Genomic DNA, 16,023 nt, shown 5'->3' with positions numbered 1-16,023 from the left:
TATAACATATTCACTCCTGTTATCTCATTATCACTGGGCCTTTTGAAGAGGCTCAGAGGGGTTAATGATTTGGCTGAGGTTGCCCAGCTTGAAAGTGGCAAAATTGGAACTTGAACCTTTGTCTTGAGTGGGCAGTTTGTGTTTCACACCATATTTTCTAGGCAAAAGGTCATTTGGCCTTCTTTGACTAGACAAGCAGCCAAATCTAAACTAGTTAAAAGAACCCAGAGTAATATCAGGTGCTTTGTTGGGACTTATCATGTCACTTAGGAAATTTTCCTGTCCTTTAAGCCAGGAGATCCTGCAAGACTCCAAAGAAAGTGTCACCTTCAGAAAACTTGTGGGCACGTTAGAAAATTGGGTTTTGATGATGACTTTGGTTCAGGCCCTGCACCAGCTTCTTGTCAGTCATCTGTATGCCTATGTACCCCCAAACTACAAAGTATTTATTGGGGTACCTCCCCTAAAGGATTATGAAAGGCAACCCAAGTGGGCATGTGAGGGGTAACCTTATGCAGCCAGGTACATTTGCAGTGTACAGAGCCCAGTCTCAGCTAATTTTTCCTGGAGAGCAAGAGTAAAGGCCCCTTAAACTAAAATATCCAGATTGCAGGGGGTGCCATTATTAGACTCTGGAGTTTCCCGCCTGAAAACTTGGAGTTCCACATTCTCACTTCACCTTCCATCTACCCGGCTCAAAAGAGCGAACAGCAGTCTCCCAGCAAAACCCATACCGTATTAGATGGCACCCTGGCTAGGACTCGGAAGGCTTGCTGACAGTCAGACCGTAGGCAAGTTCCTCAGCCTTTCTGGACCTCCTTTTCTTATCTGTAAAATGGGGAGTATAAGGCCTCTCGCGCCTACCCCATTATGACCAGCAAGGGTGATAACACATACCTCAATGTTCCGTAAGCCATAATACACTACATAGATGGAAGGTTCCACCCTCATCTCTCAACTTCTACAAGCTTTTCTGGGTAACACTACCTCTAGAGCTTCCGCCACTGTCTGAAAACCTAATTCTCTGTTCCATCTCTTTAGGATATTTATAGTACTTCCAGTAATATATATGATTTCTAAAATTAAGTAAATAATCCTATCATGTTTTAAATTAAAAATTGAAAAGTGATTGTAAACTAATTTAGTGAAAAAGCAATCAAGAATGAGTTTGATACTACAATAGTAAACTTATCTGTGAGCTTCCTGGTCATAAAAGTTTTTTAGTAGATCTTTGAGTTCTTATTCAATATAAGGAAGTATATAATTCATCTAGAGAAATGAGCTAATTCCTGGCAGTAATTTCTTAAAGGATTTATCAAATGGATTCCTATATGACTATGGAAAAAATAATACATATTGGTTTCATCTGTCACTTTTGCCAGAGTTTATGTTCTTCATATGGAGGTTTCTTAATTAAGCCCTCTACACAAGTTGGGGGACTTATTCTTGCAGAGTCCCCACTGACTGACCCTGAGGAAAAGGGACACTGACAATAGTATAAACCTGTTTTAAACTTCTCTGTGGGCAAACTGAAGCTGCCCTCCTTCCTCTCCAGGGTCTCAGGGGAGGACTTGGCAAGAGTCAGATCCAATTTAAATGACAGTGGGAACTCTGGTGGCAAACAAATAAAGGGTCACCTCATTGTCCCAGTATAGTGTGGGTAAGGCCCCCAGTTCGTGGATTCTGCGTCACAGGGGCCTTAGTTCCAAAGCACCCTTGTGGGGCTGTGTCTGAGCTCAGGAAGGTGGGCCACATCTAGGGAGGGCTCTGCCCAGCCCCTCCTGAGCTTCTGCCACCTCTGCCTCTTCCCTCTAGATCACACGGCAGCAGTACCAGAATGCCCTCACCGCCTGCCACATGGACAACTCACCCCAGTCCCCCGACATGGAGGCCTTCACTGACGGAGATTCCACCAAAGCCCCCACAACCCGAGGCACACCCCAGACCCCCAAGGATGACCCTGCTGTCATCCTTCTGAACAACAGGAACAGCCTGCCGTGTGAGTCAGTCAGGCGGATGGGCTGGGCTGCCTGGGGTGAGGGCGGCCTTGCCTTCCTTCTCAGCACTGTCCAAAGCTACCATCTTGTCCTCATGGAGCCCCAGGTCTTCTCTAAAGCAGAGAGGTGACACACTCACTCTCCTCCCCAGGCAGCCGCTCAGATGGCCTGAGAAGCCCTGGCGAGGTCGTGTACCTGAGGATGGAGGAGATGGCTTTTCCCCGGGAGGATATGACAGACTTCGAGGAGTGCAGCGCCCAGCAGCTCCCGCTGTCTCCTGCAGCTGTTCCCACAAGAGCAGGTCAGGGAGGGAAACTGGGCCCAGACAAGTATGGGTGCGGCGGGTGGAGGGGGGCGGTCATCACTATCAGGCACTGGGTGAGGGGAGCCTGGGACCCCAGCCCCCATGTAAAATTTGCTACCTCTTTCACCTCCAGGGAAGGAAACTGACATTTACTGAGCAACTGTCAGGCCCATCATAATTCGTCCAACCAGAAGACAGCGTGTAAGGCAGGGTTAGCAGCTAGATTTCCACCTGGGTTCAGAGCCTGGCTTCTTCACTTAAGAGCTATGCAATTTTAGGCAAGTTACTTTAACCGAAGATTCGGTTTCCTTGTCTTGGTAGGTAAATTTCCTTACATTCATAGATACAAATCATGGTGACTACCTCATAAAATAGCCTTGAGCATAGATATATAGAGGGCACATCCCATATAGAGTGGCCTATTACCATGCTCTCTAAATAGTAGGTAGTTATTGTTAGACCCACGTTATGAATTAGGATATTGAAGTCAACGCTCTCTCTCACTGGTAGGACTTCGCCCTTCATTTGGGGCACAGAGCCAGAGGTAACCTGTAAGACTTGTCCTGAAGTCAGATAGTATCACCTCCCTTCAAGACAGTGAACGCCTCTGTCTTGACAGTGGTTTGCTCCGAGCTCCCAGTGTCCTAGCCGTCCTGAGATCCTTCTGTGCTTGCCTAAGATATAATTCCTCAAGCTTTCAGCAACCCCACTCCCCAGCTTAGCAGTTACCCCACCTGGCCTTCTAGACCTGCCCCAGGCCATAGAGTGAGACCCCTCAAGTCCAGAGTAATGACCTGACAAGTGCTCATCAATTTTCGAAGTCAGGGAGACAGCATGTTTGAACTTGTAGCTAATGCAGAAAATCTGGGACAAGTATAATCACTGTTCTAGGACCTGAATTTAGGACTGATGTTCTTTTTCTCCTGCACACACTGAACTTAGTAGCTAAAGCATGTAGCAAGAAATTGCATCAAAGGAATAAGAATGGAGAAGATGGGATAGTCTTTGAAGATTATCCAGTTCATCCTCCTGGTATGAAACACGAGGACCCTGAGACCTAGAGAAGGAAATGACTTGCTGCGTCCATATGCTGCATTAGAAGAGGGCTCAGCCTCGTGGCTTTGGGTGCAGTGCAGTTTCCACCCCATCGTCGTGCCTCACAAGTTAGGTTCTTAACTGCATTCGCGGAAAGAGCCTGGGCGCCTTCCTGGCTCTGAGATTCTATGGCTTTCTGAATTCCCGCTGGGTTCAAGGGGCAAAGACAAAGGCGTGTGCTTAATTGTTATTGAGCCCTGTGATTTTCCAAGATGTGTGCAAGTAGAGGAAGGAGACATCCCCACCTGTCCTCAAATGTGCTTTTAGCCTGGCAAAGATGCTGAGTGGAGAACATCTTAGTTTCTTCTCTTTCCTGCCAAACAGTGTTTGGATGGTTGGATTCCCACTCCTGTTCTCTGTCTCTTTGTTCTTTTTGTGGCACTAAAGTGACTCTTGCTAACTAATTAGAGCCAGTGCCTTCCTGGGCATCCCTCTCTTGTTAGGGCCACCGCTACCTTGGCACTGGCTTTGAATTTTTACCTGCTGAGGAATGTTAACCAGAATCAGCCCACCTAGATCCCTGGGTATTAGGTTGGAAACACCTGAGTTCTTTCTTTTTCCCTTTCTCTCGGCATCAGATAGTCAATGTTGTAATATCAACTTGGACACAGAGACTAGCCCCTGCAGCAGTGACTTTGAAGAAACCGTGGGCAAGAAGCTGCTGAGAACCTTGAGTGAGTAGCTCTTCACCCAGACAAAAGCTGCCCCCCAGATGGTTAGCAGAAAAAGCATATTAAGATCTTACTCCTAGAGGAAGAACTGTTGACTCCTTTTGGGAACCCAAAGCATATTAAGATCTTACTCCTAGAGGAAGAACTTTTGGGAACCGTAATGAGGTATAATCGTGGGAATCCACATAGGGCTTCGGCCGATACTGTATCCTTGATAGAGTGGGGATCTGTCCCGTTCAGTTGATGATCATCTAGGACAGGAGTCTGCCACAAAGCAATACTGACCACCATCCCCCACCTGTTCTTGTAAATAAAAAACTTGGATCATAAACAGACCCATTTGTTACCTCTGGCCACAGTGGAAAAGTCCAATAACTGCAACAGGGACCATATGGCCTGCAAAACCTGTAATATGTATTATCTAGTCCTTTAAAGAAAGAACTTATGTCCAGGACACTCAATAGAAAGGAAATCAATATCCTTCATGGAAGGAAGTCAGTGGCAGAGAAAACAAGGTGAAAAAATACTCCTTCCTGAAAACAACAGAGCCTGGGAACAGATTGCCCTTTCACCCTTGAGGACAGTTGTGTAATTACCCTCACCTGCTCAATGTAGATGGCAGGAGCTTCAGAGCTAGAGAATGGAGGTCCCTAGGAATGGTGCCCAGCTACACCCACTACCCTGGGCTCATAGGACATCAAAGGTATGAGAACAATCCTCTCTCAGAGGATGTGTGGCAGTCAGTTGGGCCAGGGCCTTCAAGGGACGGAAAAGGAATGATCCTGAGGCATTACATGAGCTTTACTCAAGCCTCTCCAGGAAATCTCTATTCTGTTGGCATTGGCCTGGGTTCGTGGCTTTTTAGAGATGTTATCTCTGGTGGAAGGTGCATCCTAGTCCTTCAAGACATATATATGCTGATATCAGTACCAGGATATAATGCAGATTACTTTCTGCCCAACTATCAAAGGCTTTGTCTCCATTTTTGCTTCTATTTTGAAAAGAGCTTACACCACCAAGAGCGTATGAATGTCCTCCCAGTCTTAAAGCTTAATCCTTAAAAACTGTGTCTTTCAGGTGGTCGAAAAAGGAAGCAGTCACAGGATGGAGAGCCAGCCTCTGTGGAGAACTCCAATTTAACGCCTCTGATCACATGATGGGGCGGACAGTGTTTGCTGGGTGCGTGAGATTCCAGAGCTTTGGGGGAGAACCCACCCTCCCATCATCTGCTTCTCCCCAAGGCCTCCCACAAGTGACAGAGCATTCTGCTTTCCTTACCACCTCTTCACCCCTGTCAGTTTGGCAGATTTTCCCTCGTCGCCTCCAGTTTCACTCAGAGCCTTGCCGTGGCCATAATGGAAGGAGGTGCCTCCAGTGGAACATGCTAGAAATGGTCTTGTCCACAGGACAATCTGGAACTGGAAAAGAAATGACCCCAAGCTGACAGTGCCACTCTGGGACCCCTGATGCCTTTTGTGTTCTTTGAGATCCCCTAATGCCATATTTCATGCTTAGCTTAGTTCAGAAGGTGCCACTGGTAGACAGGCACGTAGGAGGATGGAGGTATCAAGGTTAGCTCAGATGAGGAATCAAGGTTAGCTCAGATGAGGAACCAAGAATTCGTCGAAACTGTAGGGCAGCGGGAGGGACTCAGCCGTGTTGGCATATGAAGTTACAGTACAGAAAACTGTCGGTGACCAGTTTCCTGTTAGATAAGGGTTCCAGCAGCCTGGGAAGTGTGTCTCAGGTGGAATGGAAAGAATGTGAAATGGAACCTCAAGTCACTGTTTTTCCCAGGGATACATCTGCTTTGGCTCCTGATCGGCAGTTACCGATCCATCAATAAATCTGATGTATAAAAGGAGGAGCAGGGAACAGAGAAACCCAATTGAGAGCCAGAGATGGAACTTCAGGTTTTAAGTGCAAATCAAAGCAAATTTATATATATATACATACATACATATATGGAAAAATTCTAAGCTGTTAAAGCAAGTTTAGCCATGACAAACCAAAGAGTGCCCAGGTCAGCTAAGAAAGATGTAAGTTCTCACGGGACTTCAATGTGCATTACCCAGGAACATTGAAGAATCACTCTTCTTTTTCATCCATTCTCCCCACTCCTACCCCTTACTGCACCCCAGCAGGTCAGTTAAGCATACTTTTTACTCCAAGAACATACTTAGATCTCCGGTTTTTCACCTGGTTGTGGGGGGCAGATGCATTTCCAAGCAGAACCACCAGATGGCAGGATGACTCCACATACCTACTTGAAGAATAAACGTTCTGATCAGGACACACACACAGCCACTCCTAGGGAAAATGTGGAAGTAAGTGAAGATTGTCTTTGGGACATCTGTGTTCCGTTCTGATCTAACTCCCACCCTTGGGTTCCCTGGATCAGGGATTCAGTGATCCAGTGCTGTCTGCTGAATCTCTAAACCATTTCCTAGCTTTTCCCTGGGGTATAGCATCCAGGCTTATCTTCCCTTCCTCCACAACCCTACTCCCACATTACTCCCATATCCCTACACCCATTCAGTCGATAATTATATAAGGAGAAGGAGACTGATAATTCCTCTGGGTTATTTGCAGCTCGAAAGAAAATGCTGACCCACAGGAACCTTTAACTCAGGGGTTCTTAACTTGGGGTCCCTCACCCCAGGGAGTCCACTGTTGGACTTCAGAGGGTCTGTGAAACTTCAAACACTGTAGGAATTTAGCGTTTGTGTTCTTATGTGTGTTTTCCTGAGGGCTAAAGCTTTCATAAGATTCTCAAAGGTCTCAGACCCACACAGGGTTAAAAACTATTTTAACTGAAAGTGAACTTTCAGCCCAAAGTTTCTGCAGTGCAGAGTGAAATGAACACTGGGCAGTTTGAAACAGATTTTTACTTGTAAGTGGGCTTCGCAGGTGTCCGTGAAATTGATGGGGAAAGCTGGCATCCACCAAGAAGTGGAAGTCCTGAGAAATTCTTGGCACACCCTAGGCTATTGTATGACCTACACCCCCACATAACTTCGTTCCCCACCGAACTAGAGCAAGTGTTGCAGACAGGAGGGCCACAGCATGTGAAAGTAAAGACTTTCCAGCTGGTGATGCCTTTTCCAGCAATGTATTATTGACTTCACACTCCTTGCCTGGCTCTGCCTGAGGCTCAGCAGTGCATGACTTCTTACAGATAACTCCACAGCTACCACCCACTCCAGCACCTACTCTTGCCTGGTAGGAATAGCCAGTGTCAACCCTTCCTGCCCCACCCCCCGCCCCATGCTGGGTGCCTCAGACCCAAACCAGCAAACTGTGTCAAGTAAGAACTGCCATCATACATTTTGCCCAGCTGGCCGCTGGCCCAAGGGGGCCTGCCTGGCTAGTCTTCTTTACATTAGGCCACGGGGTTCAGGCCACTGCTGTTGCATTACATTTATCCCTTTGCAAAATCCCCAAGGAGCCTGTCACCACTACCTTCCCTATTCCTCCCCGCCCCCCGCCCCTACCCCCCGAGATTTTCTTCAGGTTAAAAATTTAAAAACAAAAAGATTTTCACTTTAAAATAAAGCATCTATGAAGACTTAATGAATTGTAAATAATTTTTAAATAAAATGAAAATGCTTTTCCTGGAATGTGGCTGTTTTCCTTGCCCCTGGAATCTCAGTTCTGAAGCAGTTTCATTTGAGATGCAGGTTGGGTAGAGCTCACAAGTAATTATCTCACCGGGGGCCCAGCTGCCTGAAGAGGCAAGGCTGTCAGGGCCAAGTGTGAGACTGCAGTTTAAGGTTACAGGAAAGCACTGGTGGTCTACTTTGGGAAGCCAGATGAGGAAGATTTTGCAGGAGCAAATGCCAGAAACGGAAAGTAAAACCCAAATGAAAAGCCAGAGTGTGAATGAGGACGAGAAAGGAGCACTAAGACAATTATTTGTTGAACCCATGTGATGTGCAAGGCATTGGCAGGTGCCTTCCGAGTTCAAAGTCTTAGGGGCCAGATCCAGGCAAGCCTCTGACACATGTTGGTCACACTGACTCCCTTCTGAACTCCAGTGTTTTCCAGCTGAAGGTGGGAAAAGAACAGGGGAGTGGGCCAGAATTATTGGTCAGTTTTAAACCAATGCAGGAGGAAGGGAACAGCAAGACAGGTGGGAAGGTGTGTTTGGGCCTTTAACGTTTATTTAAGGAAGTTTGGAATCTGACACCTGCCACCAATCCTGAAGAAATAAGATCTTACTGGGTAGGACCGGGTTTTGGAGGGCCTCAACCCATTTTAATATCTTAGACGTTTTTGCCCCCAACAACTGATTTTTGCCCCCCTGAAAATACTATAACCCTTGTTGAGAGTTCATGGTTTAAAGCTATGTTTGGAGAGAATGAGAAAAGATTGACAGAAGGTAGACTCATTCGACTTCTATTCTGCCTGTCTTCCCTTACTAACGACAAGCATCTTTAAGCAGGTAAAACAAATACTGATACAAAAGGAAATGGAACAGAAGGTAATGAAGAGGTGGATGTGAGGCCATTTCATCACTTTAAATCCATTCACATGGCCAGACCCAATCATACACTTGCACAGTATTCACTGAAGGATGCTGGAGGTCCAGCCAGATGATTGGTGGATCTGGAAACCATATCCTGTGCAGAAACACTGAAGAAAAGTGGCAGGGGAGAATTTCACATGGAAAAGCAAAAACAATAACAACTGCGACTTTCAAATATTCAAAAAATCATCAGTCGGAACTGCCAGTGGACTCTGTGTTAGTGGTTTAAAGGAAGGGAAGAGGGGGACCAGGAGAGTAGGACAAATGGGAATCGAATCTTGAATCAAAGTAAAAGATCTTCTTAATTGAGTGCTCCGTCAATAGAATGGGGTGCTTCACCAAGTATTGAAAGAAGCTATCCCCACTCTCCTTCATTCCCATTTGAAATTGATGAGTCAGGGACAATATGGCAGACCATTGCACTGAGGAGAGAGGCTGGAGTTAAAGACTTCTAAGACCCTAATCATCCCTCAAGACTGTAGGATTTTGTAACTCAAAGGCATTCTGGAAAGGGGCAGATCCTGTTAAAATAACAAGAATTATCGTCTAATATTTTTAAACTCCCAGTAGTAGCCCTCTTGTTTTAAGACTCAGAATCTACAAAACCATCATGAGGAGAGCCCCTTGGACTCTCTGAAAAAATGTGATCTGTGTTCAAGTGGCTCTAATTGTTTCAACAGAGAAGGAGATACTCGACCACAATGGGAGGGGCTATGCTCTGGAATCACCGAGTGCTGTCAACCCTTCTATGAATCCATGAAGTCCAGGGCCTTAAGTGACATCAAAGGACAGCTGGCCTCTGGAGGACAAACCCAGCAAACCGACAAAGCTGTGATGCGGCACGCTCACTAAAGAGAGGCATGTTGCAAGAATACGTGTTAAGTTTTTTCCTCTAGCAACAGTAAATCCCTCTACAGCATTTGTTTTAAAACCATGGTTATAACCCATTAGTGGATCACAAAATCAGTTCTTTAGGTCTCAATCAGCACTTTTATTTCTTCAGGGAAACAGAACACAATAGAATACGATGGACTGAAATATCAGAATGTACTACACAGAGCAAGGGTAAATACGGTTCTATGAAATGTTTATTTCAATTAAGTGTGTGTGTGTGAAATGTAAATATATTTCTTTCCATGGTTGCCCTAAAGAACTAAAGCTTAGGGCTAGGGACACACCCATGCAGAACGAGCAGGGAGACAGACACTCTGAGTGGAGGTGATGAGTTTTAATGACACAGCCAAAACCCACAATCACACGGGGCTCTTCAGACAACTTGATCTTTGGGACCAGACTTTGTACAGAGTCAAGCAACACAAAGAAGCACACAAGCAACACAGGCCACCCTCCTGCTTCTAGCAAGGGGGCAAGTTATCTACAACTCATGATCAAAGTACTTTATTCTTCTTCAAAAGAAATCTTACTTTTCTCTGACCTCCAAAAGGGCTCTAATCCCAGGCCAGCATTTTTTTTTAACGGGTGTTCCCTTCACATCGGGCCAGTTTAAACAGGGGCCACCTGCAGTCCATCGTAGTCTCTAATCTGTGATGTATATACAACTAGGTTTGTGCAGGCAGGGAACACACAGGATCGAGAACTGCTTTGGTGGTGCTGATTTGGGTGATGCTTCTTCACTGGATTTTGGTGACTGCTTCATGGATGGAGGTGGCCACGTATTCTAGATTTTTGGTGGTTAAGCCACACATGTTGATCCGACCACTTGGCATCAGATAGATGTGCTTTTCTCTGATCAGATATTCAACCTGCTTGGCTGTTGAAAACCAAAAGAGATATAATCAGAGTAGTAGGAATCCTTTAAGCCGTGGAGGTTCAGCAATTCCATGACAATTATAACTTTCCTTCTTTCCCCGTAACACAGAGAAGCAAAACAAAAGAATTTTTTTGTCCAACTGGCACCAAGGGAAATATCAGGAAACTAGTCTTATTAGCTAACTGTCTAATCCTCAGTAGGTTTACTATCACTCCTCCTCATGGGAATTTTAATCTGAGACTACCTCCCAACGCTGCACGTTACATACACCAGGACACCCAATCAACTGAAACAACCCTCAGATTTAAGAACATTCCTTTGATATGAAAAACTGGTTATGAAGTGCTCCCTTTATCTCTTCCTTAACCTGTATTCACTTATCCCTGAGCAGCTAGCAGCAACCTGTCTTTGACATTTTGTTTTCACGAGCCCCTCTACCGCATGAGAGGTGCTGGATAAACACTGTGTACACGAACCAATGGGTTGAAAAACTGCAGACACCTCTGACCTGGCACTTCTCAGCTTCATTCAGACACGTGCAGGAGGGCTTTCCCATGTGTTTGCAGAAATGCTCTGCTCGTGGATGAAACAGGAAGGGACTGCCTGTACCTCCTTTGTGCCACAATCTAGAGCTTTTCTGTTTTATTGTAAAGCTTTAAGAGAATTTTAGCTGATTTTTGCTTAACTAACTTTGTACCCTTAAGACATCATCAATTTGAGGGAATGGGATAATAATAATTGTTATGGACTGAATGTTTGTGTCTCTACAAAATTCATGTAAAGCCTAACCCACAATGTGATAGTATTGGGAGATGGGGCTTTGGGCAGTTTCTTAAGTTTAGATGAGGTCCTGAGGGTGGAGCCCCCACGATGGGAGTAGTGCCCTTATAAGAGAAGACCAGAGAGCTAGCTCATGGGTGGGCCTGCCCGCTCCCTCTTCTCTCCTCTTTCCTCTCTCTCTTTCCTGCTCTCTCCCTCCTCCTCCCCATAGTGTGAAGATGCAGTAAAAAGACAGCCACCTGCTAGCTAGGAAGAGAGCCCCCACCAGAATCTGACCATGCTGGCACCCTGATCTCAGACTTCTCAGCCTCCAGAACGGTGAAAAATAAATTTTTGTTGTTTAAGGCACCCAGTCTATAGTATTCTGTTATAGGAGCCCAAGCTAAGATGGTAACAAAATCGTAATAATCAGAGGAGCAAACCCTACGTTTCAGGCAGTGTTCTAAGCATTTTATATTAACTCAACTCACCTTTTTTTTTTCATTTTAATTTTTTAAAATGTTCTATTAGTTTCAGGCATACGGCACAATGGTTAGACATTTATATAGTTTATGAAGTGATCCCCTCGATTACTCTAGCACCCATCCGGCATTATACTCCCTACGCTCTACTCTATATCCCCGTGACTGCTTTGTAACCACTAATTTGTACTTCTTCAACCCTTCACCTTTCTCACCCAGTCTCCCAACTTCCCCAACTCCCCAACTCATCTTGATAATAACCTTCTCATCCCCATCTTACAGATGGTACAGAGAGGAGTCAAATGACCTTCCCAAGGTCACACAACTAGTCACCGGTAGATCTGAGATTTTAAAGCAGGCAGTGTAACTCCTGATTCTAAGTTCTTAGATAGGACCTCCGTATGGAAGTGGAAAACGTGGACCCTGTACTCGGTGCTACCCCCAAACAAAGCAACCTTCTGACGTAGCCGAGACCAGCTTTAACTGAGCAGAATTACAGTCATCTAGAGAGATAAAGCCTAATGTCACACAGCAACACAGCCTCAGGCACACCACCATTGGTAAAGCTTATGCCTCAGCGGATGTAGTTACATGGCTCCCACCCTGATTTTTGATATAAAAATGAAACTTCTCTAATTTTGTAGGGGAGGAGAGCATCACAACTGAGAAGCTAATAAGAGTTATGGACTCTTTCGCTAGAAAAAGGCCAAAATATACATATCCACAATTTTTTAAATATTACTTCAGGGGCTTCACAAATCTTAAAGTACACCCATGGACTGCGGAAAGCCCCTGTTCTGATGGATAAAACGTAATAAAGGAAAGACTGTAACATGAGAATTATAGACACTAGGTGCTGGGTATATCACTGTACAATTCCTCCAACTTTTCTGCATGTTTAAAATTTTTCCAAATAAAATGTTGGGGGGAAAAATACCGTTTTTAAAAAGGGTAAATGGTGCTAAGTGCTAAAAATATAACTCTTGTGTTATAAACACAGGTCTACTCTCACCATTCTTCAATTCCTAAAAAAAATGACTTCCTACTCTGGAGAGAGGGAGAACAGGGATGTCTTACGGAGAGACAGCCCCATCTTGTGAGCTTTTAGAACATTACAACTGAACACCATTGCCATTACACTTCGCATTTTAAATTTTGAAGAAGGATGATTTTACTTATTCAAGTGAGTTAATTCCCCATTCTGGAATTGTGAGGACACCTATGAATAACTGAGCTATAACTTTACTTTCTTGGGTAGCCTCATTTTACCCCAAAATACTTCAAGGGGTCTATAACAGACAATCTCTACCACCTTTCTTGTGTATAATTATTTCCTTTGCCTTTTTCTGATCCCATTCCAAACAGGTTCTCTGATGGCCCTGCTTTACAATACCTTCTAGCATCTCTAATATTCTACTTACTACCCAAGCAAGGCACACATCGGTCCCTAGAGTCACTCGGACACAAGCTTCACATACAGGTGAGTGGCCACATCTGCACCACACGACCGGTGACTTGGCCAGTCGGGGCTCAGGAATTACTTGTTAAATGAATGACTCCTCTCTCATCCGAAGGGTCAGCCAATTGTTGATATGCTCTACTGATGACTGACCCAGGTTGTACACGGCTGCCCATTGGACTTCCAATTGGCTTTCAATTCCAACTTCCAATCTAAGTTCTTATTTATGAAATGGAGAGATAATTTTGTAGCCTCATTTTGAGGGCAATGCCCAGAGACTAGAAAAGACCTATTAAGATATTAGGTCCCTGAATAATCATATATAATATTCATACTTAGGATTAAGAAAAAGCAGAAAGGTACCTGAGCGTTTAGGAGAGACCTTTAATAAATCAAAGCTCCAAACTATAAATCCTGTCACTTCCCAGCTGGCTCTGAGCCACTTCCCAGCCCACAAAAATGAAAATATCTTAGTTATGGAAGAGCAGGGCAGACTGCAGCAACGCTCTTCTGAGACCCAAGGGGTTCAAGAGGTGGGTGGGATACACTGAGAAAACCTAACTTGTTCTGGTCCAAAGTCCTGGCTGACCACTTAGGCAACAGCTAATGAAGCCAAGCCCAAAGACGCCAAGAGGAGTGCTGTCCAGTGCGGAGCATTTGGGGTGGTGAGGCCCACTTACGGTTCAACCCGGTGAAGCTGAACATTCCAATTTGCTCGGTGATGTGGTTCCAGGTTCCAGGGGTCTTGAGGGCTTCTAACCGTGCCCTGAGTTCAGATCTCATGGACAGAATCCGGTCAGCCATTGTCTTCACATTACCTATCCTGAGTGGACAGCAAGTATAAATACCAATCCAGAGAGAAGAGATGGTACGCAGGATTGTGGAGGTTTAAAAACTCTGAATTTAATCTATAAACTGAAAATAGAATCACAACCTGCCTATTATATGGTCTGTGGATGCCTGGATGGGTGGATAAGCAGACCAGAGAGACAGAGTTACCAGGCAGAAGGAAAGGACTATATTTACTGATGGAGTTCAGCGCTAGCGTTGGGTACCTTAACTGTAATACCACTTATGTTATAACACAGACTTCACCGAGGTGCTGATCTAGACAGAATAATATATTTTATCAGTTCTAGTTAAGTAGAGATGGCATATTTAGCTACTATGTAAAACTTACTCTGTTTCAAAACAAGATCAAATATATCTAAAGTAGTTAAGAATGAAGAGCCCCCAAACTGTCACACTAACTTGAAGTTGAATATTCTTTTCTATTGGGAATTCCTTCCTGCTTCCCAGCTTGAAGGGGAAGAAGGCTGGGTGGTGGGAAAGTGGGGGAAACCTCACTTTACCAAGTTCCCCTTGCTAAGTGCCTGGGGTGGCGGTAGGCACGTGTATTGTATTACACACACGTAAGTAGGCGGCAGCCTATTTTACAGAAATATCTGAGCCTCAAAAATGTTAAAGTAATTTTGTCCTGCCTCTGCCGACATAAGCGGAAGAGAGAGACAGATGTAATGAGTCGATTACTGTTCTGCTTTCCCACCCCTCACCCATCAGGCTGTGAGCTCCTTACCATTCCTTAAAGAGCTCGGGGTTAGAGAGCGTAGTGGCCACGATTCGCGCTCCCTGAGCAGGGGGATTGGACCAAGTAATTCGCACGATCTTCTCCATCTGGGAAAGGACCCGCAGGATGCTATCAGCTTCTTTTGCAACCACGGTCAGATTCCCCACTCGCTCATCTAGAGAAAGGGACACGAATCAGCCCTGGCAGCCCTTGCGGGGGCTGGAGGGGCAGTAACTCAGGAGAGCACTCACTGTAGAGCCCGAAGTTCTTGGAGAAGGACTGGGCACAGAAGAGCTCGAATCCTTCAGACACAAAATAGCGAACGGCCCAGGCGTCCTTCTCTAGGTCTCCAGATGCGAAGCCCTGATAGGCTGAGTCAAAGAAGGGGAACAGAAACCGGCGCTGCGAGGAAGGAAAGCGAGTCAGGGCAGGGAACCCATCTGCACCCGACCTCCAAATCAGGCTTCCTTCCCCAGCTGGTGCCTGGAAGGGATTTCTAACACTGTCCATTTCTCCTGCTTCTCTTCTTTCTGCCTCCAACCACTACCTTACATCAGCTAAATGCCAACCAACAAACCTAACGATTTCAGTAAACCTATTTTTTTAAGTATATTGTCCTAGAGTGGCATGATGCCACTGCCAACAGGGCTTATTTACAAGGCATCGAGGTAGTTTCTGTCCTCTGTGGCGGATTCTTCCCCACAAATTCCTGATGTGATAAGCTTGGTCAAGTGTCAGTTTGGTATCCCTAGGGCCTCCTCACAACCTCAGGGCTATCCTACCGGGCACTCAAGATGAAGGAGACAGCATGGTCTCTGTTCTTTTCACTCTAGTCTCTTCAAAGAGCTCCCCGCACTTAACTTGCTTCTCCTACTGGGCTCCCTCTCTATGTGGACACCACTTCCCTGCTTCTGACTGTCCTAGCCAGAGGCCAGGGTTCATCCATCTGCCACTCCTACCTCTGCAGCTCATCCTTCACATCCAATCACACTCCAAGTCCTATCACTCCTGTCCCCGAGAGCTCTACAATCCTTTCACACCTGCCACGGCCACCTACTTCATTCAGGTCCCCATCAATCCTTACCTGGATTATACCAATAGCCTACTAACTGTTCTCACAGCCTGTCTAATCTTGACTCCCTCTGATCCATTCCCTGCTATGTAGTCAGGGCTACCTGATACAATGGACATCTGATTATTCACTCTGTAACATGAAAGATTTTCAGTGGCTCGATGCCAAAGCACAGGATCTCGCCCCCCTTTACCTCTCTAGCCTCATCGCTCACATTCTCCCAACTCCCTTGGAATCTAGGCCATGCCGGGAATTACTTTCACTTCCTTAAATGAGTCATGACCTCTTCTTGGGCTTTTCCCCTTTTAAGAAACATTC

The 16,023-nt window shown here is 45.5% G+C and overlaps 1 protein-coding gene across 1 annotated transcript in view; it reads right to left on the bottom strand.

Moving 5' to 3' along the window:
* Nucleotides 1-9,565: 9,565 nt before the first annotated feature.
* GOT1 (glutamic-oxaloacetic transaminase 1) overlaps nucleotides 9,566-16,023 on the bottom strand; it is a 22,769-nt gene continuing 16,311 nt past the window's right edge. Inside the window, exons 6-9 of the mRNA XM_006925893.3 lie at nucleotides 14,885-15,035; nucleotides 14,643-14,808; nucleotides 13,747-13,889; nucleotides 9,566-10,366 (exon numbers count right to left, since the gene is read on the bottom strand). Of these exons, the coding sequence (XP_006925955.1) occupies nucleotides 10,227-10,366; nucleotides 13,747-13,889; nucleotides 14,643-14,808; nucleotides 14,885-15,035 (600 nt within the window). The 3' untranslated portion in view covers nucleotides 9,566-10,226. The remainder of the gene's footprint in view (nucleotides 10,367-13,746; nucleotides 13,890-14,642; nucleotides 14,809-14,884; nucleotides 15,036-16,023) is intronic.

Source organism: Pteropus alecto, unplaced genomic scaffold (assembly GCF_000325575.1).
Source record: "Pteropus alecto unplaced genomic scaffold, ASM32557v1 scaffold88, whole genome shotgun sequence".
In the NCBI taxonomy this organism is placed as follows: domain Eukaryota; kingdom Metazoa; phylum Chordata; class Mammalia; order Chiroptera; family Pteropodidae; genus Pteropus; species Pteropus alecto.
Note: the sequence above shows the minus strand (reverse complement) of the source record. Positions and strands in the feature narration are given on the sequence as shown.